The sequence below is a fragment of the Lacerta agilis genome, chromosome 4, assembly GCF_009819535.1.
Source record: "Lacerta agilis isolate rLacAgi1 chromosome 4, rLacAgi1.pri, whole genome shotgun sequence".
NCBI lineage: Eukaryota > Metazoa > Chordata > Lepidosauria > Squamata > Lacertidae > Lacerta > Lacerta agilis.
Genome location: NC_046315.1, coordinates 22,197,145 through 22,222,720, shown reverse-complemented (window position 1 = coordinate 22,222,720; position 25,576 = coordinate 22,197,145). Strand labels below are relative to the sequence as shown.

The window sequence follows — 25,576 nt, the reverse complement described above, 5'->3', positions numbered from 1 at the left end:
AGAAATGTCAGAACAGAGTCACAACTTCTCTAGAGCATAAAATGTAGTGCATTTAAATGGCAACGAAAGATACCACTGACAAGTAGGTTCAAACAAAACAAAATTACTGGAACAGATCAAAATGAAGGTGGTATGGCTAATAAAATAATAGCAGTCTTGGGGCCTGTAATTCCTCCTTAGATTAGATACATGATATTTTGTTGGCACAGAGTTCAAACACTTATTCCCATACTATTAGTAATTTGACTTCAGTCATGCACAGGCTTGTTGACAGCTATTTTCTAGAAATCTCCTATAAAGTTGGGAAGGTAGACCAGGTATCCTGCTGTGCAGCAATAAAGGTATTGGTATACCAGCTGCAAGGGCTATTTTTAGCTCAAGCTTTAGGTTTATGATGGCATTGTGTATTAGTAATAAGCGCAGTAAAATTTCAAAGTAGTAGAAACCTGAACATATTCTGGCATTATACTGTTTTGTTCCTCCTTTGAGCAACAGGGAATTTAGACCATCGCCGACTCCCTTGGCCAGTAACGCGAGATGAGCGCCGCAACCCCAGAGTCGGACACGACTGGAACCGATGGTCAGGGGTCCCTTTACCTTTTTATCCATCCCGAGTGTGGTATAATGTGTACTGTTTTGAATAAGCCTTCTTGTAAAGCTAAAACTCCTCTACTACACAATGGTCTGAGGACCTCAGGATCCTGGCTGCATTGGACATATTTCATATAGACATCAGTTTTGTGTGGATACATAGCTGGACATTTGGAGGGCTTATATTGACTTATATGTTTAACTTAACCATACATTATATGGTCATTATGGTTTTCTATTACTGATTATGGTTTTCCATTCCTAGTAGCATTATTGATATATTTTCCATTTGCTTAATTTTATTTAATTCTATTTTTAATTCACCCTGCCTTTCCCTTGTTAAATTTTCAAAAATAATAATTTAAAAATGCTCCTCTCAAGGCAGCTGAGATCTACCCACAGAAGAGCACTGTTCACTAAATGCTGTTGACATTTTTAAAGTCACAGGCAGGGAACTGACCCAGGACTGGGAAACTGCCTGCTGAGTAGAAGTTTGATCCATTTGAGCCACCATCCATCCTTAAATACAATTCCATATTATTGCTCCCACATCTGGCAGAAGAACACGAGCAATGTCTTGGCATTTAGTATTGACAAAAGCCTATAAATCTTCTAAAATTAAACTGTCCATTATACTCCCATTCAAATCTTCATTAATTACACACATAGTCATGTTTATGAAAATAGTATTAACAATAAGAATATAATTTCAGAGTACTGTACTAATGTATTTAATACAACAGTAGGTTAAATTATAGTGTATTTTAAGATTTCTCTGCCAAGGGCAATAAATTTAACAACATGGTTATTAAAACCTTTGTATAAAACATCATAAGAACAATGCAGACTAAACTATTCTTGCATCCGAAAAGCTGGAATGCAAAGAAGTTTTTATTCTTTATTGCCTCAAGTAAAAATTCTGTGGAAACAGATAAGTGATGACAAAGCTTTGATGTTAATAAACCCAAATGGAAGTCAAAAATCAAAGTGTGTAAACGGCTAGGTTATAAAAAGAGAGATGACAGAGTTATACCCTGTAATTAGGTGTAATTTGTGCTTTTGGCACAGCTATTTGTCCTGTATGAATGAGAGGCTGTCTTACATTTTCTTTGCTTGTATAATAGAATTACAGTACTGACACATCTACTTAAACATGTACAGGGTTTCTTTCTTTCTTTCTTTCTTTCTTTCTTTCTTTCTTTCTTTCTTTCTTTCTTTTTAAAGTATTTGACAACAGCAGCACCCCCTCCCCCCTTGAGATGCCTGCCTTGGAGATACATAGCTTTAAAATTGGAAAACTTGAAGCAGCAACTTACCTGGTGCAAGTATTTAGTAGAAAAAGTAGTAGCAAAGTTTTGGGGTGGTAGTAAAATACAGGAAAACCACAGTTTACCTTTCTGGCACAAGTCTTAACCGCAGATGTACTACGAGTTGTCCACACAGACAAGAGAACAATTGAACAATTCAATTAAATAATTTTGTGACCTTGCTTGTTTAAGAGCTGCATAAATACTGTCTGATCAGGGTTTCAAAGTGATTATATACTAAAAACAACACAATTGTGTTGGCTGTGCTACTGGTCTGGGTTCCATGTACTGGTAATTGCAGCATCTGCAGCATCAACTTCTTCTGCAAATGGAAGTTGAGAAGGAATGAGAAAGAGAAATCCTTTAACATCAGTGAAACTAGGATTTTATGTTGCATTTTTGTAACATTTTTGGTTGGTTATTAGTTACAATATTTATAAAAGTGTCCTCATATTTTCTGTTAAATTGTTATCATGCTTAACTCTCTAGTAACAATTTAACAACAATTTAACAATATAGTCCCAATTTTGTATTGCTGTTTCATTATTGCCTATTCTAAAATTATACCCACGTATTACCACAGTACCATGTATTTAATCTACATGGCCTTCTGTATTCTAAAAGAGAGATTGTTAAATTCTTAGGTTTAAATCCAAAGTTGCTTGAAATCTTAAGCCTTTAAAATGTACAGGATGTGCTGCAGGCCATATAAACACACCTGCTCAAAAGTAATACCATTTAGTTATATGGGGCTTACTCCCAGATGTGAGTGAGTATTGGGTTGGAGCCTTAGTAAACCTTTCTTGTGAGTTACTTTACTTTTTCTTGAATTGCCTGCTGAAGGCTTACCAAAATCCTCTTAAAATTTCTTATAAAGCTTTGGTCATAGGTCATCACAAACTTCATTGGTTTGTAAATACATTGTTGTAAAATTGGTCATAAATTAGTGTAATTGTTTTTTGTTTTGTTTTGTTTTTTGTTTTTTGTTTTTGCTTTAAAATAGAACTGTCCTCTTGTGGCAAGTGCCATTAAAGTTACATAAATATTGGGATTCCAGTTAAAAAAATAGATGAAAGTTCTCTCTTCACAAGGTTTTTTAACTTTCTTTTAAAAAGCATCTGACTGGGGAAAACATAAAGAGGTAAGTTTTAAATCATGAAAAATTAGGATAGTATTTGCTTTCCTGGATTTTGTGTCAACATTTGCTTTATTCCTGCTAGGCAGCGTACAGATTACCAGTAGATAATCATGGCAAACAACTATATATGAGAAGAAAACTATCTGGAACCACCATAGCTTACCTTTGATCCTGGAAACAGGAGCAGAGACATCCAATACTGTGAGGTATAAGAAGTTCATTCCTATATGTGCTTGGCATCTTTATGGATTGTCTCTTTTTATAAGGACCTAGTACTTCAGTCAGGGTAAAATGCACACCCCAGGAAATAGCACAGGGATATGTCCTGGTTTAGTTAAGAAGTGAAATTACAGGGAACCAGGCAGAGGGCCTTCTCGGCGGTGTCACCCTCCCTGTGGAACGCCCTCCCATCAGAGGTCAAGGAGATAAATACAACTTTTAAAAGATGTCTGAAGACAGCCCTGTATCAGGAAGTTTTTGATGTTTGATGTTTTATTATGTTTTTATATGTGTTAGGAAGCCACCCAGAGTGGCTGGGGCAACCTAGCCAGATGGGTGTGGTACAAAGAATAAAATTATTACTTATTATTATTAATGGGTTAGGAATAAAAAGTTAGCTATGAAAACTAATGTGATCTAGTTGTTTATGGTATGTTAGGAGTCCTTGGATTCACATCCTTGTGCTGTGGACAGTTTGGACAATTCTGCATAGCTGTAACACTTTGCTTTGTTTAAACAATTCCATACTTGTGCAATAGACTTCCACTATCACAAAAAGGATTTCTCTTCCTCTCCCCTGAAGCACCCTCTACACCCCACAAAACTTATGCAGATGTTTGGGGGACCCACTTGGGCAGATTTATTGTCACATTTACTTTATTTAAACCTTTTTATTCTGCTCTTTATCATATTACATTTCAGGGTGATATTCAAACATCATGTAAACCAAAGGATCTGAAAAGATTCAAATCCTGTCTGATGTGAGACTTAAAGAAAAATGCATTGAATGAGCTCTTCAGAAATCAAATGAATTTTCTTTCTTTGTAAATTATTTGTTAGTTTTCTTAGTTCAAACTTGACTGGCAAATGACAGTTGGTGCTGGGAATTTAGTACACCCATTTGTGGATATATTGAGATTTAAAAATAACACATACTTTTTAAAACATCTAGAAGCTAGCATATTCCCTGTAACCTTTGTTTTGCAGATGGATTTAGAAAGTATGCTGTATTTAAAATCTGAGCATGGATTTAGAGCAGCTTTGAAACTCTTCTTATTGTGGCAGAATAGAAATAGTGTGACATGACTACTTAATCTCTAGCTGGGCCAGAGACTCTTTATACATAATCCCATCTTTCTTAAAAGATGGTAACACAATGTATGTAGTGCCCTGCAAAACGGTTAAAGGAAAACTTGTTAAGTCCAGAGGCCTATAATGGAAGCATTCATTAAATTGCTTTTGTAGAGTGCTTTGAGTTTTAACACTCAGGTTCGTTGTTCTGGAGTTTGTGAGGTCCTCTAGATGTTGCGGAACTCTGATTCCCAGCAGCCCCAGCTAGCATGGCCAATGATCAGGAATGCTGTGAGTTGTAGTCCAAGATCTGGAGGGCCAAGGGTTCCTTTGTTGTATTGCTTCATTTTGATTAACATTTGTATCTTTTTAATAGAAAAAAGTATAAAGTATAAAGGAAAAAAAGGGTGGTGTTTGATTTATTAGTTAAGCGTCAGTTATCAGTGAGAGTTAATAAAGCATAAGGTAAAGGGACCCCTGACTGTTAGGTCCAGTTGCGGACGATTCTGGGGTTGCGGCGCTCATCTCACTTTACTGGCCGAGGGAGTCGGCATTTGTGTGCAGACAGCTTCTGGGTCATGTAGTCAGCATGACTAAGCCACTTCTGGCAAACCAGAGCAGTGCACAGAAATTCTGTTTACCTTCCCGCTGGAGCGGTACCTATTTATCTACTTGCATTTTGATATGCTTTCGAACTGCTAGGTTGGCAGGAGCTGGGACAGAGCAAAGGGAGCTCACCCTGTTGTGAGGATTCGAACCGCCGACCTTATGATCGGCAAGCCCAAGAGGCTCAGTGGTTTAGACCACAGTGCCACCCACGTCCCAGCATGTTGCATCATTATTAAATACAATTCTCATTCTTTTAGACCACTTTTAAGTTTTTACTATAGAAAAATGTTACCTGATATGAAAGTTAAAAGAGCTCCTGCTGTTTGTTGGGACTAGGTGCTAGAAAACTTGTTTTGTGTGTTATCATGGACAACAGAAGCAGCGATCTTTAGTTTTTACCTTCTGTGGCTAATGGCTTGTGTGTAAGTGGAGTGCACTACATATACTTAACACTAGCTTTGATGTCTGAAAAATCACTAAAGGGTCTTGTTTGAAAAACAAACCTCTTGCCATATTTCTTGGAACAATGAAATGAGCATCTCTTGAAAGCAGCTATGTTGCTGTAGGGTATTGAAACAAATGCTCCTCAGATATCTGAGTGAATTGTAAGGAGAGCTCAGTTGCTTTATACTTTATGGAAATTTTGTCCTTGATGAACCAGCTGTGTGGGCTCGCATAGTTTGCTTCTGTTCTTATGAATGACTTTCTAAAATAAAGAGAACTGCATTGGGTCAAGAGGTTGAACAAAATACTTATGGAAATTACAATCCTTCACTGACATACTCATGGCACATACTGGTGGGAAATGATCTCTTGTGTGTACCACTTCATCAGAATTAGTTATCTATATGAGCAGGTTCTAACTGATTTTTAAAAAGAAAAAACCTACAGAACAACTGTGTGATTAATTAATTTGGGCATAATATTTTCATGTGCATGGTTCTCCACTTCCAAGCAGAGGAGTGCCAGAGCTCAAGCTCAGTAATAACTTTTAAATGTTTTGTATGGAGAAAAAGATCTCAGTGGCCAAGTTAGAGGAAATGCCTGCATAGAAATTAGTGACCCACTTTCAGTTGAAATACACCCGGGCTAGATGGGCCAGTGGTCAGACTTATATAGCTTTAAAAGTGGAAGAGACAGATTCCTGCAGCATAAGACTACCTCCAGTATCTGAGTCAATATGCCTATGTGTAAATATTGCTAGAAATAACAAATGGGGAGGGTGCTGTTGCACTCATATCCTGTCTGTCATCTCACAGTCATCTGATTAGCCACTATAAACCCAAGAAAAATGAGGAAAAAGCAGCTCAGCTGAGCAAAGCAAAGCAAAGCAAGCAAGAAAGAGTCTTTTCTTATCTCTCCCCCCCCCCCCCATAGCCATGATGAGAATTCTAGACTAGATGGGCCTTTGGCCTGATGCAGCAGGACTTCCCTTCTGTTCTTCTTGTATTGGGCAACTTCAAGAAGCCCAGTACCCCTCCCAGTATTTATGCTTTGCCACCGAGGACCATGAAAGAGTGATGCACTGCCCAAAGCAGATAATTAAAATTGTAGAAGTTAAATAAATGATGCTCATATCCGTTGCTATTTCTATGATGTGTCTATTTTTGCCAGAAAAATATGTGCAGTTTATGTGACCTTAAAATGGTTGAGTGAAATCCTTTAAGGCGGAAGATACCATACCACAGTATAAATAGCTGTATAGGTGCCAACCATAAATAGGCAAAAAATAATGTGTCTGACTTTAGAGTCATGAAGTTCAGTTGCATCACGTTTGAAAAATAACTGGGAATGGACGGGTGCTGAATTAATGGTATAGTTAAGCTTGTCATTAACACATGACGGGGTTCTTTTTTGGAAACCATTAATGAAACCTCAGCTTTTTAGCAGCTGCCACTTTAAGAAAGCACCTGAGATCTTTAAGGTGGCAAAAAAAATCATAGTAACTTTTAACTAGTCAATGTTTTTTAAATTAACATTATGCAGAACAATGGTTAAGGAAGCACTATTTAATATGATGCATCAACAATTTTCCCTAGTTGCAGGAATTGTAAGAAATCACTCTGTATTGCAAAAAAAAAGTAATACAAAAACTGCTATACATATTCTGTGTGGTAGCAAAAATAGTTAAGTGAACTTTAAAAAATAAAATTTAAAAAAATCAAATGGAACTTTAACAGCCTCTGCTAAAATACTTTTTAGAGCTATAAACTAGCAGAATAACAGGTGCTCCAGCTTTTGTTCACCTATACTTACGGGAAATTCTTAAGCTGGTAGCTTGCTGTGTTTGTGGAGCCAACAGAGTAGGAGAGCCATAAAGCTAAGATGAAATACGCAACTAACTATATTTTAACATCTATTATTTATGCTTGCACAAATTAATTTTCATCTTATTTGAACAACATTATGTGTTTTGTACACTTCATCACAGAATTTGGTTCAAAGCTCACAAAATACACAGTCCTAGTTTTTAAAAAAGTAATACACAAATTAAACATGTATATTGTTAAAACTGAGTTGGGGGGGCTGTTTTGAAGGGACCCCTTACTTTAATTGTATTTATTTAAATCTTTAGCAGATTATCTTATAAATCCAGGGTCATGTACTTTGCATGCCTTAATATAAATTATGTGGTGATTACGCATTGTATAAGGGCATGCTACAATACATTTATGGCAATATAAAATTAAAATATGTATGTTTGTTGTTTAGTCGTTTAGTCATGTCTGACTCTTCGTGACCCCATGGACCTGAGCATGCCAGGCACTCCTGTCTTCCACTGCCTCCTGCAGTTTGGTCAGACTCATGTTGGTAGCTTCGAGAACACTGTCCAACCATCTCGTCCTCTGTCGTCCCCTTCTCCTTGTGCCCTCAATCTTTCCCAACACCAGGGTCTTTTCCAGGGAGTCTTCTCTTCTCATGAGGTGGCCAAAGTATTGGAGCCTCAGCTTCAGGATCTGTCCTTCCAGTGAGCACTCAGGGCTGATTACCTTAAGAATGAATAGGTTTGATCTTCTTGCAGTCCATGGGACTCTCAAGAGTCTCCTCCAGCACCATAATTCAAAAGCATCAATTCTTCGATGATCAGCCTTCTTTATTGTCCAGCTCTCACTTGCGCATCGCCATTCTTCTTACTCTATATAGACTTCATCTCAGATAATATAAACAAGCCAAAATAAAAATCACAGGTTTTACAGGCTTTTGGCTCCCCAATGTATAGATGTTTATTTTTGGAGCAGCATTGAGAACATATGACTGGCCTTATTTGATTCATGGATAGTATTGTAAGTAAAGCATTCTTGGTCCTCTTTAGTAATCTGCAAGGGAAGAGCTAACTCAGCTGCAGTTGGTGTGACGTAAAGTTTCTGGCTCTGCTGAACCTGTGCATGGCGAATACTTTATTCCCACCAGAAGAATGGTGTAACATACTGTAATATGGTTGCAGAGGTGAAACCCTTAGATAAACGCTCTGAATCAACAGTTATACTAACAAATAATGTAGTTCTTATTTTGTTTGACTTGCAATAAATTCAGGAAGGAAATGTCAACATAGTTCTTTCTTTCATCAGAACAGTCTTACAGGGGTCATTGTTGCAGGATGACACCTTGTTGGTTTTCATCTTTTGGGGTTGTGTGTGTACATAAGGAATAAATGTGTGCATTGCACTTGAGTGGCAAAACAGTTTCTGTCCAGCCTATGAAGAATTGTCTAATAAAGAACGGAAAACATTTTTGGAACATGCCACATTTAGCCCAATCCAATGCATCTTTATTTGGAAGCTTGTTCCATGGGTAGGATGCTGTTTGCAATTATGCTGTAGGTACATCTGATTGTGAGTTACGCTTGTAGATGGTGTTCCATCCACATGCTCTGTTTGAAATAGATGTGTGAATTGGATAGAAAATCTTTTTTTCTTCCTTTTTGAGGGACCAAATATTGCAACAGACATGGAGGGAATGGCTTTTTCATCACCTGCAACAAATGAATAGCTTCTACATATTTTTTGTTCCTAGGAAGCTGACTTCTCAGCATTCATTGTATTGAGTTGGGAAGGGAAAGTAAAGGAAATAACTGACCCAGCAGCTGGCAAATGCAGCTGATGTGGAAAAATGTAAAACAGTTTGTCTGGGACCAGAAACTTAAAGGCACTATGTGCCTAAATGGAACAATCATTCAACACCCGAAAAGGATTTTGAAAAGTCTTTGATGGAACAAAATCATTGGGACCAAGCAGCTAGTTGCACAGCTGTAAGAAAGTTACTAGGCTGAACTTACAGATGGCAAGAATGCAAAACAAAAAGTGACATAGTACAAGAGCTCTACAATGTCACACAATATGTTACGTTGATCATAAAAGGCAGGTGATATTGCAGCGTGGACAGTGCAGTCAACAAAAAAGATGAATCATGGACATGGTAAAAAAATATTAGCAGAAGAAGTTGGGGCAGAACACAGTTCTGTAAAGTGTGTAAAGCATGTGTTATTAGAATAACTGGAAACTGATTGCTTCCTTTTGGTACTTACTGCATGTTGGCTTGGTAATTCTTGTTCTCCTGAAAGCTTCAGGGCTGCTTCTCACCGTCCTACAGAAAGTGATGCCTGAATTTGTAGATATATAACATATCCTGTGTTAACTTCCTTTCGAAGCAGGCATGGGTATAAACCGGTGTGACATATTACTGATTAAGTGACACCCTGATACAAATGCAACTCCTAACTGCACCTCTCTTAATACACAGTTGAGAGTGACCCTCCTGTGCCTCTGTTTTAACTGGCGAGAAGTGTTACTTAGAAAAAATATATGGGAAGCGGGGTATCCTATGAATGATATTGAGTGATTTCCAACATTTGTCCTACTTAGAGTAGAACCATAGAAATCAGTTGACTTGCTACTTAAATCCATTGATTTTAGGTGCCTCTATTCTCAGTATGACTAATGCTGGATATCACCCTTAAAAAAGGCATCATTGTATTGATTACTTTACCAGAGTAGTTACGTTTAAATGTATCACTTTATTTGTTTTAAAATAAAAGTTGAGGTGACCATTGACTGAAAACCAACAGTGGTTATCAGGGCTGCAGCATTTACCTGATCTCCATTAGAGGCATTGCTGTAGCTGCTGCTGCTGCTTCTTTGGCAATCAATCGTAGCCGAGTAAGATTGTCTTCCATGAACATGGTATTAACAGTGAGTCTATAAGTGACTGTGGAGGCCAATTCTGGATCGATACAGTGGCATAGCAAGGGAGGGGAGGGGGGTGACACTTGGCGGCCCCTCCCGCCACTCCCCAAACCAAGTCCCACCGCCCGGCACCCCGTCCGTGCTGCTTTACGGATGGCCGGGGCAGCCCCACAAGCCGCTGCTCGCTCGGTCGCCGTGGGAGCAGCAGCGCCAGCCTGGATGCACTGCGCATGCACGGCATATCCGCGCATGTGCAGTCTGTCCGAAGTGCGTTGTGACCTCCCACCCCCAGGGGGGTGCCTCCGCACGGCATTTGCTGCCCCAGGCGGCCAAGAGACTTCCTCCGCCCCTGGATCTACATGTCCTCCTACAGCAGGGACATAGGTTTCTGGGTTGGAGTTGATCATGGCGAGGGTTTGCCAAACATGCCTTCCTCTTAGTACATTTCTCCCTTTCGTCCTGAGTTCAAGCGTCTTCAAAGTCCATGACACCTTTGATAAAGGCTATTCTCCGATTGGAGCACTCGCAGGCCAGTGTTTCCCAGTTGTCTACTACATTTTTAAAGATTTGCCTTGAGAGAGTCATTAAACCTCTTTTGTTGACCACCAGCATTACACTTTCCACTTTTTAAGTATGCTGTAGCATACAGGAAGGGGTAAGGTGATGGTGAGATCAGCATGGTGTAGATGTGCTGGTGGAGCCAACCCAGTCCTGCCAATGTGTTTGCACCATGCCAGCCTTGTCTCTCTCTCTCCCTCCCAGGATACCACAGTGCTGCCAGTGACAGAAGATCAGGTACGTATCCTGCCCTACCAGTTGCTGCTGCTCAAAAGTCCCACCCTGCTTAGTGGAACTTAATCCCTGATAAGTATATGTAGTATTGCAGCCTGATTAGATTCAGTAGTAATGCAAAATACATTTGTTCCCTTTTAAGTTCATGGTATCTCACCAGCAGGGAGACGGTCCCGCAGTACCATGAACTTGTAATTTACTTTTGGAGGTGTACTAACTCAATATAATTTTATGAATGCTGTTTGCCTTGCTACTTAGGAGTATACATACCATTATTATTCTTCCGATCTAGTTTACCCCTTTGTTGTGTGTGGTTCCTCAGATGACAAGCACCCACCTCTGGCAAGCTCTCTAGCTGCTGCCACCATTTTCATGAGGCTGATAGAATGCCAAATCAAACTAGTTGGAAACTTGGTTCATATGCGCAATAACTATTTCAGCAGTATCTCACAAGAAGAACCTTTTATTTCATCATACTTCAAGTTACTTCTTTTAATTCACAATCATAACTGAAATATATGCTTTTGCTCTGAATGCAGCCTGAAATTCACAAAAGAAAATTCCCACCTTAAAGAAAGATCTGCCTGCATTTTAAATATGCTTAGAAACTCATTCTTTCTGTTACTCATCAGAATAACCAAGTCAATATCAAACACTTTTGGAGAGGAGTAACATGTGTTTTTTCTTTCAAGACATGATGGTTTTCCAGAAACCTGACAAAGATTGATGCAGGAACTCTAAATTTTGAGACACCTGACACCTTTATAGGAATTAATGAAGAAAGAGAGGGATTGTTTGAACATTCTGAGGTTTTGTTTTATTTCCAACAGGTGCTGCTCTGTTAAGCAAAGTAGTTGAAAGCTTATTCAAATCATACTTGGATTACTGCTGCCTTTCCCTTTTTAATTTCATGGCAATCCCTATTTCTTTAGTAATCCTTAAAAAGGCTGCACTTGTTGCTACTTCTTATTTGCCAAATGCGTGCTGAAAATGGGAGAAATGGGAGGTCCTCGCAATGACACTTTGTGCACCTGTCTAAATGTCTTCTGTAACTGTAGGCATAGGGTTGAACCCAACTTGTTCTGTGTTTGAATGGCATGGAGCTCATGCAGGACTTCCCCCTTCCTCTTTTCCCCTCTTTTGCAGCTCCTTTATGCCCCCAAATCTACCCCAGAGAGTCTCCCCATAGGTATTACATAGGTATTACAGCCAAACACATTGGTTTTCATGGACTAACTTCAGCATTGCCTAATCAAAGCACACCATTCATTATTTGTGTATTCATTCACCACTATGTTGTGTCAGTGTAGGGCATTCCAGACAGTGCTGTGTGAACCTAAGGCAGCAACAGCTGTGAAGCACTATTAAATCAATGCCCAGAGTACAGTAGACTTAAATGCCTTTTTAGACACTATGGTCTCGTTCATACATGCCTAGAGTATGATGAAGGAGCCAGTGCAGGCCTGACTTCCCTCATGTAACTAACAATGGTGCAAGCACATCGGTGCAATGTCCTCAAAAGGATGAGGGGGAGGAGAGTACACCGGCAGGGACATTATAGATACATTAGTAGCTTGGGGAAGAGGAAGAGGTGTACACACTGCTGTCTAATAGGCATCTCTCTTGCACATTGGAACTCTCTAAAGAGCGCTCAGTAGCAACCTGATGCCACGGGACAGTAGTACAGACAGGTTGTTTTCGTGCCTGAATCAGTGCAAGCTACTTTGTACACCATTGCAACAACACCTGGTAATTAAACTATCAAAGTGGAATCAGTGCTACACTTTCGTTAGAAATAGTAGGTCTGTAGCTCCTTCCTTTAAAAACATGTTTCTTTTAAAAACAGCCACATACTGCACTGGTCTTCCACATTACATGAAACTGAAAAGAGCCTTATCCAACCTTTTTTTTTTCTTGGTGAAAACTTCTCTGGCAAAAAATAAAGCAAAAGTTTCTTTACGGCTAAATATACTACCCCCATTTATAAATAAATACTTTGACAGCTTTGGAAAAATGTAGGAGTACCTGAAGTCTTGGGATGTTTGGATACATTTATTGAGCAAAAGGAGATGGCACCAATTTACGTGTAACTTGACTCAACCTGTTTCACGCATAGCTTTATCCTTCTTCAAATAAACATTTTTATACAGAAACTATTTTTGAAAAAAAAATGCCGAGATGGAAATAGTGTTGAAAACCTTTAGCAGGAGGTGAAAAGGATTGCTTTGCTTTGAATTCTGGACCTCCCAAGGAAGTTTAATGGAGTACTTACTATCAGTCTGCTTCCAAGAATACAGGAGCTTCTGATAAGAGCAACTTCAGTGGTAGGACTGGAGGCCTAGAAAAGGGAAACCTGCACATTCTTTCTCTGAACAGTCCATTATGATGGGTCAAGATTTAACCCTTCTCTTAGCGGTACCAAAAGTAGGTGTAAAAAGTTTTCTGTTAACATGTCCTGCTTCATACTCTCTTATATTAAAGGGTCATTTGTTCTGTGACGCTTCATCTCTCCCCACTTTTTTTAACTTAACAGTTTCATTAAAATGGGACGGGGGGAGGGACATGACATTCCCCCTTTTTTTTAAAAAAAAACAACAAATTTTATTAGAATGTAAAGAAAAATACAAAACATAATATCAAATATCTTTTTCCCTAAACTAAAACATTAATTTAAATATCTTATCAAAGAGAAGAAAAAGAGTAAGAAAGAGGGAAAGGAAAGAAATAAGAATAAAAAAGGAAAAGAAAGTACTTCCGCTTCTGTGTCTGCCAATTTGTCACACAAACACACACACTGCCCCACTTGCCATTACTGTTACAAACTTCATGTGTTGCAATCCAATTTTACAGTCAGAGTGGACCTTTAAAACTTGATGGACTTTGATAATCAGGACAAACAACTCTGTTCATTTCAGTGGGTCTACTCTGAATAGAAATGCAGGTGGTTATGGGACTAGAAACACATTGTAGTAGATAGCTCAATGGAGATGTCAACTTCACTGAATAATGAAGCTGACTATTGGAAGATTCAGGAGGAAAGTACTTCTTTATGCAGTTGTACTTAAGTTATGGAAATTGCTCCCAGAGGAGGCAGTGATGACCACCAACTTGGAAGGCTATAAACATGATTACACAGATTCATGGAGGATAGGATTTATTTATTTTATTGCAGATTTAGAAAGGAAGGAGGGAGGGCAGGAGGGTAGGGGACCCAACCAGCTCACAATAACAAAACAATAGCAGTCAATACATCCATCTTAGTTTCCACATATAGCTTGATAGATGCCATCCAGATAGATAGCCCAGTGAGCTTGTGTCATAAATACTTGTCCTTAAATGTGCCACAGGGGGATTACAGTTTGAGGCTATGACTTCCAAGGTAGTCTTGAGACCTGTCCCTTTCCCACTTAGCATTGCCTGAAGGTTGAGAAGAGGGGGAAAGAGCAGATTATGCCAGTGAGAATCGGATCCCTCCTCTCTCCAAGATAGTTCCCTACAAAATCTGGTTTATTCCTAACACGAGGAAAGAAAAACCACCAACACCACACTTCTGCATGTGTATATCTTCTTAAATCAGTGTGTTAAAAGAATGGTTATTGTAGTGTCATTCTGAAGTAGTTCAGTGTGATAACTTGCAGGCTGGAGTGCAAATGTATGGCTTGTTAAACAAGTTGGTTCCTAGCTTGTTATAACTTGTGGACCTTCCCAGCGTTTGTGTTCTCTTTAGTTGTCTTTTGCTCCCCACCCCTTCAGTTTATATTTCAGGAAAAGTCTAAGCCAAGCTGGAGCTTGCTGGATTAAAAAAGAATAACAAAAGATGAACTATGTAAAGCTTTTTAGCAGCCAGCATGTAATACTAGTGACATACATATTCATTCATAATGCATTAGCTTCCAGGGTACAGTTGGAAGGTTGAAATACAATTGTAACTGGAAACTTCTGTCTATAGCAAGCATTGTCTCCCCTATTCTTGGTGGTTACCATGACCTTTAATATCTTGTATCAACAGTGAAGGGATCCTTGTTGCACTTGGTGATGCTTTAAACTTTACATTGCAAAAAAAAATGTGCAAGAATTAGTTTGCAGCCACCTTACCTGTATTTTGCTAATGTGCATGTTGCTGCACAGACACATGGTTTACATGCTTTCTATGCTGAATTGCTTCAGTGTAGGAATTTTATAATGTTTGAAGTGGTCCATTGTTACTGTGCGTCAAGTGAGAAACCAAGAAGTGCAATCCTACCTGATATAGAAAGTACGGAAGGATTATGTTTGTCTCCTGATATACAAAGGTAGAGGTGAAGAGAGAAATGTGACTTTTCCTCCATGTCATATGAAAGACAAGGAAGTGCGTCTGTGGGGTTAGTGTGAGTTCTATATGCTGCCCCTATAAGAAACTTGGCTGCAGCATTCTGAATCAATTGAAGTTTTAGAATGGTATTCAAGTGGAGCCCCAGGTAGAATGCAGTACTGTAGTCAAGATTAAAGATGATTTAAGATGTGGATTGCCCTAGTGAGATTGGAAGGTTTCAGAAAGGCATGCAGTTGGTACCTACAGAATCTATAACCTGTCTGTGAGACCATTTTGCCCAAGCAGCAACCAAGGGTAATGGGTTTGGAAGTATAGCTAGGGAAGGAAGGAAATTGTAAAAATATGGACAAGGAAATAGCACTGCAAAAAAACAGGAAAATGCTAGAGGAAAAATTAAATGAGCAGACACCAAGCACTTAACATGGATTACAAAATGGATCCAAATGCATGAAACTTATTTTCCACAGCTCCTTGTGAACATCACATTATTTATTAATAGCTAACAAGGTGCTTAACACATTATTTATGGTACGTGTTAAGATTTGAAGAAACAAATGTGTAAAGCCTTTTTATTCTGTTCCTTTGCTAGAACTAAATGGCCTATGATTAAGATCCATTGTTCTCTGAGATACATTTTATAGGCCTAACAGAGGATTGTTGTGGGGGGAAGCACATTGTGTATGTGCTGTTATAGCCGCCTCAGGCCAGGTTTCCTACGCAGACCAAAATGAGGAAAGCCATTGTCTCTCCCCCCCTTCAAATAAAATCAATTAACCTAAGAAGATTTATAGCTCAAATTTAAAAAAATACACTTACAGAGAAAACGGCTGCCTTGCATGTTACTGTGCCAGCCCCAGAGTATTTGTGTGTTCAAAAAATGCTCAGACATAAATTGCTTCCTTGCAGCTGATCAGTTGCCACGTCAATGGAAGGGGAAGACACGTGCGTCATTTGAGACTTCTTTGAAGTGATTCAAGCCTAATACACCATTAACTATTAGAAGATCTGCCATTAACATTCCCAGTTAATACTGGATGTCTAACATAAAACCACAAAAGCAGCTACATCCAGAGTTAAGGTTGAAACCCCATCCTTCATTAATTCGGTTGGTGCCTTGCTATTGTGGAACATCTGATAGGTGGGAACGCCCTTGCTGTATGTAGACACAATAAAACAACCAAAGTCATTAGCTGAAATTCTACCCTTAACATTAACTGAACACATTTCACTGTAGTGTAATCGGTTTTTTTCTAGTATATTGTTATTAAAATTGGTTGATGTTCAGTCTTAATTATCGTTATAGAAGTGTTCTTTAAAAGACCCTTTTTGCTACCAGTCCTTGAAATAAATCTGTTTTTTTATAGTGAATGGAAGGAGCTTTTATGAATTAGTATGCAATATCAACTCTGTTTTTTTTAGCTTTCAGCTATTTGCCATTGCACTTGCCTTATAACATTGACACTTGAAGCACTACCATTGATGTGGCATTCAGAGTAGGAGGTTAGCTTGAGTAGTTCAGAGTATGCTGTATTGCTGTGGCATTGAATATTATGTTGCTGTGGATACACTGAATAAAAGCCAGTATGGGTAATTTATTTTAGAAGGCAAGACAGGCTGCTGAGAAAAAGCTCTACATTGGCTGACCATATGCTGGACATAAATTGTTGAATTCTTTTCAGTGTGTGATCTATATTTGGCTAAGGATAAAGAAGACTGGCCTCTTAGTTGCTCTAAAAGCAAGAAGAGGTAAGGAATCCACTGGATTTCTTAGTAGTCTGAGGCAATGCTTTTAAGGGTTTTATTTCAATTTGGTTTTTCCATAATTGATTTCCAGCCCTTCACAATTCTTATTCAAGTCTTCAGTAAAGCTGCAAACTAATTAGGCATTTATGGTTCCTTCTGTTTTCTTACAACTTGGTCCATCTCAGACATTAGCAAATGTCTTGTTTAAAGCTTTGATAAACAATAAAGAAAAATGATGTGATACTATTTTGTTTGTAATAATTAAGTGAGATATTCTTGTGGATGGACTGCTGACACATTTCAGAATACTTCTGATCTACATTCATTTCAGAATACTTCTGATCTGCATTCAAGTGCTGCATAGTGATTAGGATAAGATATATTAAATATGAAAATAGAATTGAACTTTTAAACTTGGCACTTCCAGCTGAATAGAATTACACAACAATTGCAGTAGATAAAAGAGCATGTGTGTTTTGGAAGGGGAAAATGTGAATCCTATTTATCTTGGAGATAATTCAAGATAAAAGTTTTTTAAAAAAATAAAAAACCAATCTGACTTTTGTTTTATTTTGCTGCTTTATCATGAAAGCAAGTTTTTGACTGGCAAAAACTGATACAAATATGCTGTATAAATCCAAATATTCAATCACACTGTCACAGCACACTAACCTAATCAGCATTCCCAGGCACACATGTACACCAGTTTGTTTTGTTTTTGTTTTTTGCCCAAATGGGTTTGTGCAATTACAAATATTTTTTTCCACCCGTGAACAGGTGCATTTTCCTAGATTTTATAGTTGTTATAACAAATTGGCTTATTAAAAGGTGTAAGATGTCTAACATAAACTGGGAACATTTGGAGCACTTTAGTCCTGTTCTAAGTTCTAAGATTTCATTCCACTTCTACCTTAAATAAGCACTTAAGCATCTTACTCAAACTTCTGAAAGATCAGTAACAGTTTATCACTTTGAGAAAAATATGAAAGGATAGAAGATATCTCCAGAAGCAGTGGAAAAAACTAAGTTCTTTCCATTTTTTCTTCAGTTTTTATTATCACATTCCTCATCAAAGACAAGCAGCCGTTTACAAGAATTCTGCTTTAAACAATCCAAAACAGTGTCATTAATGTCGGCTATAAATGCCTTGTGACAAAGTGAAATGCGATAACTCTTCATGGGTTTTGGTGTCTCAATATCCATAACCACTAGCCAGAAGATTTCAAAGCTCTTCAGGCTGCAAGCAGCTCCTTGGTGTTGAGGCCAGTTGTTGTTATTCTTCTTCTTATTATTATTGCTGCTTCAGTTTCTGAGCAGAATACCAGACAGTGGCTTGGACTGCAATCTTATGCACACATCACTGGAAGTATATTTTCTTGGAAGCATTGCTTTGCTAGTTAATAATTGGGATTTTTAACTAAAAAAAAACACCCACCTGTTCTTAAGCAATATGCGCAAAAAAATGTTTTTAAAAAGCTTGGCATAAGCTGCTTATGCAGGCTGCACTACACTTCCACCTCTGCAAAATTTGTAAATGTCACACAAGAATCAACTACACTATTGATTTATTTTCATGCGGCTGTGCGGCGTGACTTCCGGGTACCAACTGTTTGGCCATTGTAAGTGGCATAGAAGAAAGGAACTCGTAGACATTGGGGAGACTGAAGTTGAATTTGAGAGAGGTTTTCGTATTTTACCTCTGTTTTAGGACAGAGTTGAGGAGGGAGGGAGGGTGGCACACAAAAAAATTAACATGGGGAGGGCGAGGACAGGACAAAGACGAAGGACTTTGCCAGCCCATTGTCATTTTCACCATCTAACTTTACCTTCTCCCCATTTTTCCGTGTCTAATCTATTGGAGACTAGATCAAAACAGGAGGAAGACCTTTCTGATAGTAAGAGCTGTTCGACAGTAGAACGGAATCCCTCAAAAGGTTGTGTACTCTCCTTCACTGGAGGTTTTTAAGCAGAGGTTGGATGGCCATCTGTTGTGGATAATTTAGTTGAGATTCCTGAATTGCAATATGATATGAATTCTGAAGTTCAATAACTTGCAAGTATTGGTGTTTTACCTGATAACTAAAGCAGCATTCATAAAATCCTGTTTAGGAAGGAAAATTCATAATCACAAGTTCCAAATAAATGGCTAGATCAAGGGTCAGCAAATTTTTTCAGCAGGGGGCTGGTCCACTGTCCCTCAGACCTTGTGAGGGGGCGGACTTTTTTTTGGCGGGGGATGATGCAAGAGCACCACGAGCCCCGGTGACTGCTTACCTGTGTCCTGTGAGCGGCAGGGGCCAGTGGCGGCAGTGGAGGGACAACGAGTGGCGTGTGAAAGGGCTCCCGAGGGGGCTGCTTAAAATGGTGGCCGCTCGAGTGCTGCTGCTGCTGGCACCAACAAAGCCCAGCCCTCTTCCTCCTCTAGGCAGGGCGGAGAGAAGCCAGGAGGAGGGAGGGAGGAGTCGCCGGAGCCGTGTGAGGGAGAGGGAAAGAACGCATGTGCTGGCGATCCACGCGGTGATTCCCGGACCATCCGCAGGCCAGATCCAGAAGACAATTGGGCCTGATCCAGCCCGTGGGCCTTAGTTTGCCGTCCCACGGGCTAGATTAATGATATTCACAAACTGAAGCAAATAACTTCCTGCAACAGAATATTTATACCATATTTTTAAATACACCCAAGAGGATAAAAACATTTTGCATATTAACAACTCTCGTTTTTTGTATTAGAGATGCAAATGTAATGTGGTGTATAGTTCTTGGCACTCAGCCCTGAAGGATAATTGTATATCACTGGTTTTTCTCTTCACAGATCTTAAAACTGGGGCGGGAAAACTCAGGCACTCAGTTGGATTTGGGATTTGAACTGGGTCCACACACAATTTTGCAAACTGCTGTGGAAAGTCTCCTCAGTTTCAAAAATGATTTGCTGCTGCAAAATGGGGAGGAATGCTGCTTGACAAAAGAACTTTAAACTTAATTTGTTAACTCATAGCTGCTGATTGCGACAGTCTGAAAGTTTAACTGTGTGCTACTTTCTCCCTCTATTTCAGAAGGAGGATAATGTCGATGAAGAGATGGCGGAAAAACTGTCCATCCGAAAGCAACGTTTTATGCAGTTTGCTTCCTTGGAATATGAAGGCGAATATTACATGACTCCAAGGGACTTCCTGTTTTCAGTGATGTTTGACAAATCGAGACGTAAGTTTCTGGAGGGTGTTTGTTTGTTTCAACTTTGCTGTTGAATGACTGTTAATTTGTGAGTTGTTATTATTGTGAGGCTCCAGATTTTTCGAAGGAGGAGGAAATCTCTCTGCAGAATCACTTAGCCCAGGGTATTTCCAGCATGGGGACTGGAGAATGCCAGTGGGCCTCAGCCCTCTTTTGGGCAACCCTCAGCACTGTACCCCATTGCATGCCCATGATACAGCCTATTGATTGAACCAATTACAGCAGCTCCTAGCGGGCTCAGAACGTGGGCACACATTGGAGAGGGAATTAACTAGAGAGAAATGCAGGGTGAAGGCTGAACCATGCAATGTTGTGGGGACAACAGGAAAGAGATGAAACTGACAGTGACCAACCAAGTGCGAGGGAAGGAGGAGAAAGAACAGAGGATATAAAGGATGAGGCTGAGGGAGGGGGAAGCTCTCCCAGGTGAGAACTGGGAAGACTCACTTCTTTGTACGTGTATTGAAGATTAAGGTATAGTCAGTGCTTTTTTTGCTAAAAAAAACACATTTAGGGGTACTCTCATTCAAATTGGGAGAAATAAATATAGCAAATGGACAAAAGTACAAAGATTCACAAAATGTTTAGGGGTATGCATACCCCTGCATACCTCCAGAAAAAAGCACTGGGTATAGTTATGACACAGGGCTGCTAACATATAATTTGGTGTTGTTGTTGTTATTACTGCTATTTTAAATGTTTCCTATCTCTCTGTTCCTTTCTCCTCCTCCTCCTCTTTCTCTTTTCTTGTTTTCTCTCTCTCTCTCCTCTCTCTTTCTTGTCTTTTTGATTCTATTTGTTTTAGATATTGTTTTATTGTATTGTGAAAACTTTAATAAAAATCTTTTTGGGGGGAAAGGAAGTATAAAGGATGGATGGGCTGAGGAAGATGGAAATATAAGCTCCTGGGGCTACTGCTGCACTGTCTGGCCCCGCCACTTCACATACATACTCACAACCCAACACCCCAGTCCTCCTTCCTACCTGGTACCATCCCAAGTCAAGAAGCCTCTCCTACCTCTTCTGAGGGGAATGGGCCCTGAGGGGAAAGGAAACTGGAAGAAGATCCTAGGATTCTGTGAAAAGGTTACTATTCGGTAGTGGTGGTGAAGATAATGATGATAAAGACTGGGAATGTGTAGGAGGAGGCTGCAAAGAGGGGAAGCTGTTACAAGAGGAAGAAGAGGGTGAAAAGTGCCTGGCTTTTTTTTTTGAGGGGGGGGGCTGGGTACAAATTGTGAAAGGCGAAAAGCAGAAGAAATGGCAGGATATAAGTAAAACTACTTTGAGGCACATGTGAGGGAGAGAGGGAAATAAAGTGACACGTCTTCCACAGAACATGCTGTGCATGCAAAAGGTCCCAGGCTCAATTCTTATCTGGTAAAGGACTCCTGCCTAAAATACTGCAAAGCTGCTGCCAACCACTGGGGAATACAAGTGGAAAATGCATGCAAGTGGGATTTATAGTTCTAATTTGCCTGGTGTTGCCCTACTAAATAATAGGTAAAGAAAACTTCAAGTTACGGAAAAATTCAAGAAAAGAATTAACACCTTCCTCTTCTCATTTGGCATTCTAACTTCATCACTAATAGATGGATGAGGATTCTGATTGTTCAAAAGGTTTTTCTTCTTCTAAGCATCCTAAGCGCTACGTAAAAGTACTCTAGTTTAATCCATCGCCATTATAATACTACTAATTCAGCACTGATGTCAAGTTTAATTTGGAACATTAGTGCAGGGAGATGATAGATGGCAGAAAAGTCTATTGTTAAATTTATATGGCAAAAGACCACACCTACCTACAGCAGTATAAAGCTGAAATATGTACTCTTGACGTGGGTGCAATTGTCGGCTAACACTTACTCTCTTGACCTGTGGAAAATCATTTTTGCTTGTATGTGTACCTTTACATTTAAAGCAGGAAATGGCCCTTTGCCCATAACAAAATGTACCTGTACCTGGTTGGTGCTTCATCGTTCTTCTATTTAAAAACCATATAATGGAATCTCCAAGAAAGGTGGGGATGTTTTGAAAAACATTCAGTTTTATTTCCTGAGCCAAAATTCCATCGCAGGCTTGGAAGATCTGAGGCTTGAAGTAGTTTCCATTCTTTCATGCACATAACAATTAAAGGGGGGTGGAATCAACATTGTATTTTAGAGCGTTGAAGGTTACATTTTATTGCAGTAAATAAGATGATGAAACTTGGCCTTTGGTTTGCATGAGTAAACGTACTCAGAGTGAAGATGTTAAAAAGTTGAGTCTTTCGTCGAACCTACTTGGTGTCAACCCCCAGATGCATTCCAAGATTATAAATTGATTCCCAGTACTTCTACTGTGTAATGGAATGCTGCAATAAAGTGTCGCGCCAGATAGCTTTCACATACCGGTACCCTTTGCATTCAGGAACTAGGAATACTGTGGAAAAGACACAGTGGAAGAACTTTTTTCCTCTCCTTTCTCCCCACCTGAAAAAATGCCTTGTTAAACAGGCTGAAGTTTAAAAATGCATTTATTCTACAGCAGTCTCACTGAATCAGTGGCACTGCTTTGGAGTAGTAATATTTATAACTCACTGCTGAAATCGCTTGCTTCAAGACTTACTTTTTTCTCCTCTGTCACATGTCCATAAATCTCACATATCAAGCTGTTTTATTGGGTTTTTCTAGCACCCATAATCTTTTGTGTAACTGATTCTGCCTCTTATTGTCTAGTACCCTTTCCCTGAAATCATTCCAGTGTTCAGAGTCAAGTTGCTCCCCTCCTATGTTGTTCCTGCGCTTACAGGACCCTGGACACCATTAAAGCAACTGAAGGGTTGAAGCCCAGCTGAGTTATAAATGTGCTCATGGGTGTTCTAATGTAAGTGTATCCAGAAGGCATGTTGAATCAGAACAGAGGGCTTCACGTTGGGCTGCATTATTCTCGACAGTCTTGTGAATATTGATAGCAGCCTGGTTAAGATCACATTCTGCCCAACTCTCCCAACACTGCATCATGCTTCTAGTGCAAGGGTGGGGCATATTCCCTCACTTCCAGGACCTTCATGCCAGGGGTGGGCAGGGCCATCTGCAGAAGTGAACAGAGCAGCAGATGCAACATTCCTGCCACACACGAGCCAGAAGGTTCTACAAATCTCCCACATCGCTAGATAGCTCAGTTGGTTAGAGCATGGTGCTGACCACACCAAGGGCACAGGTTCTATCCCCATATGGGGCAGCTGCATATTCCTGCACAGCACTTCGGCTAGATGATCCTCGGGGTCCCTTCCAGCTCTGCGATTCTGTGATCCTGGCAAGAAAGAGCCTTTGTCACAGTTCAACAACAGGTTCCAGAGCCAGGCAAAAGCATTGGAGGAGAGCAAGCAGCAGTGAGAGAGAGTGGTGCCCTGGAGAGAATCTAGGGGGATGCATTTGGCCCATGAGCCAGGGCTTCCCCACCCCTGCTCTGTTGTGAACAAGATAAACAACTCAAGTTAGGGCTGTGCATATAGGACTGAGGTTGTATCTTCATGGCTGTGGTCACAAGGGAGCTGGCTTTGCCTCCTCCCCTTGCTGTACCTGTACGCACCTTTTTCCTCTCTATGTGAATAAGTGCTTGATTCAAAGTGCTGGTTTTGAGCTATAAAGCATTAAATGGCTTAGGACTGGGAGCGTTTCTCTCCATATGAACTGACCTGGACCCTGCGGCCATCATCTTAGGTGCTTCTTTGTGTGCCTCCTCCATGTGAGATCCAGAACATGAGAACGGGCCTCTGCAGTGGCTCCCCGTTAGTGAAATTCTCTCCCTGGGAAGGTTCGGCTCCGGAAGACTGTTCGAGTTCTGAAACGTTAGAAAACTGAGGTGCAAAGGACTGTCTGCAAATTCAATTGAGAAAATTTAAAAACATGCAGCAGAAGCCATTCGACTTCTGAGGCGCGTTCAAAAACAGAAGCATTTACTGCTGGGTTTTCAGCGTTTGGGTTCCGAAACGTTTGTCAACAGAGATGTTTGAGAACCAAGGTTACCACTGTACACCTTTAGGCACCAGGCAAAAATGTTCCTCTTTAACCAGGTCTCTGGCTGATTGATATCTGATGCCCTTTTAAATGTGCTAGGTGGGTGGGGGTGTTAATTGGTTTGTTTCTGTTCTTGTTTTTATTATGCATTTTGTGTTTTTTATATTGTAATTTTATGTTAGGAACCGCCCTGAGATCTACAGGTATAGGGCGGTATACAAATTTAATAAACAAAATAAATAAATAAAAATTTGTTGTGGAGGAGGGTGTGCTATGTTTGGGGTCAGTTTTGCAGTATGGGTAAAACTTATCTGCCACTGTGAGTGGATGAGCTGGCCTCTTGACTGGGTCTCTGGTGAAAGTAAATTTTGCATCTTCCTTTCTGTTGTGGTATATAGGACCATGTTCCAGAAACTTACCCCCTCCCCTTACCCCATTAAGAGTTGAGTTTGGGAGTGGGCAGGGAATATTACTCTGCAATCCTCACTAATCTCATTAACATCATGTTGTTCGGATGCCTGACTACTCTATTCCCAACTTAAGAATGGAAAGTGAAATACCGGTAGACAACGAAAGAGGTTTAAAGACCCTCTCAAGGCAAATCTTAAAAAATGTAGTAGAAACACCAACAACTGGGAAACACTGGCCTGTGAGCGCTCCAATTGGAGAACAGCCTTTACCAACTGTGTCATGGACTTTGAAGACGCTTGAACTCAGGACAAAAGGGAGAAACGTACTAAGAGGAAGACATGTTTGGCAAACCCTCACCGTGATCAACTCCCACCCAGAAACCTATGTCCCAGCTGTGGAAGGATGTGCGGATCTAGAATTGGCCTCCATAGTCACTTACAAATTCACTGTTAAGACCATGTTCATGGAAGACAATCTTACTCAGCTATAAGTGATTGCCAAAGAAGAAAGAAGAAGAAGACTTCCAAATGTATCTCCATGGCCAAAAGTCAGGGAAGCTAGGAGATGTAGTCCAGCACATCTGGAAGGCACCAGGTTGCAGAAGGCGGAGGGGCTTTCCAACATCCCATTCATGAAAGACAAACCAAGCATGTCAGTATTTAAGCCTGCATCCCGCATGATTTACCTAGGTCTCACTCATTGGATTGGCACTACTGCAGCATTGAAGGAGGAGAGAGGAGCGCCCCATCATGCCTAAGGAAGGGGAGGGGCCATGGCTTGCCACATCATTGCCATTTGGTTCTGCTGTCCCCAAAGGCAACCACTGTTTGCAGTGATGGTCTTTTACTGTAACCTGCAATGATAAGTCTCTTGTTGCCCCATGATGACTGCTTTTTGTTATCCTGGTTCTATGCACAACAGGTGATGCAATAAGTAGAAAGTTAAGTTAATAAAAAGGATAAGAAATACCT

The 25,576-nt window shown here is 40.0% G+C and overlaps 1 protein-coding gene across 1 annotated transcript in view; it reads left to right on the top strand.

Annotated features, from left to right (window-relative positions):
- The window catches only part of MICU2 (mitochondrial calcium uptake 2), a 64,381-nt gene that overhangs the window by 11,440 nt on the left and 27,365 nt on the right, over nucleotides 1–25,576 (top strand). The window contains exon 2 of the mRNA XM_033146315.1: nucleotides 20,019–20,166. Coding sequence (XP_033002206.1) covers nucleotides 20,019–20,166 — 148 coding nt within the window. The remainder of the gene's footprint in view (nucleotides 1–20,018; nucleotides 20,167–25,576) is intronic.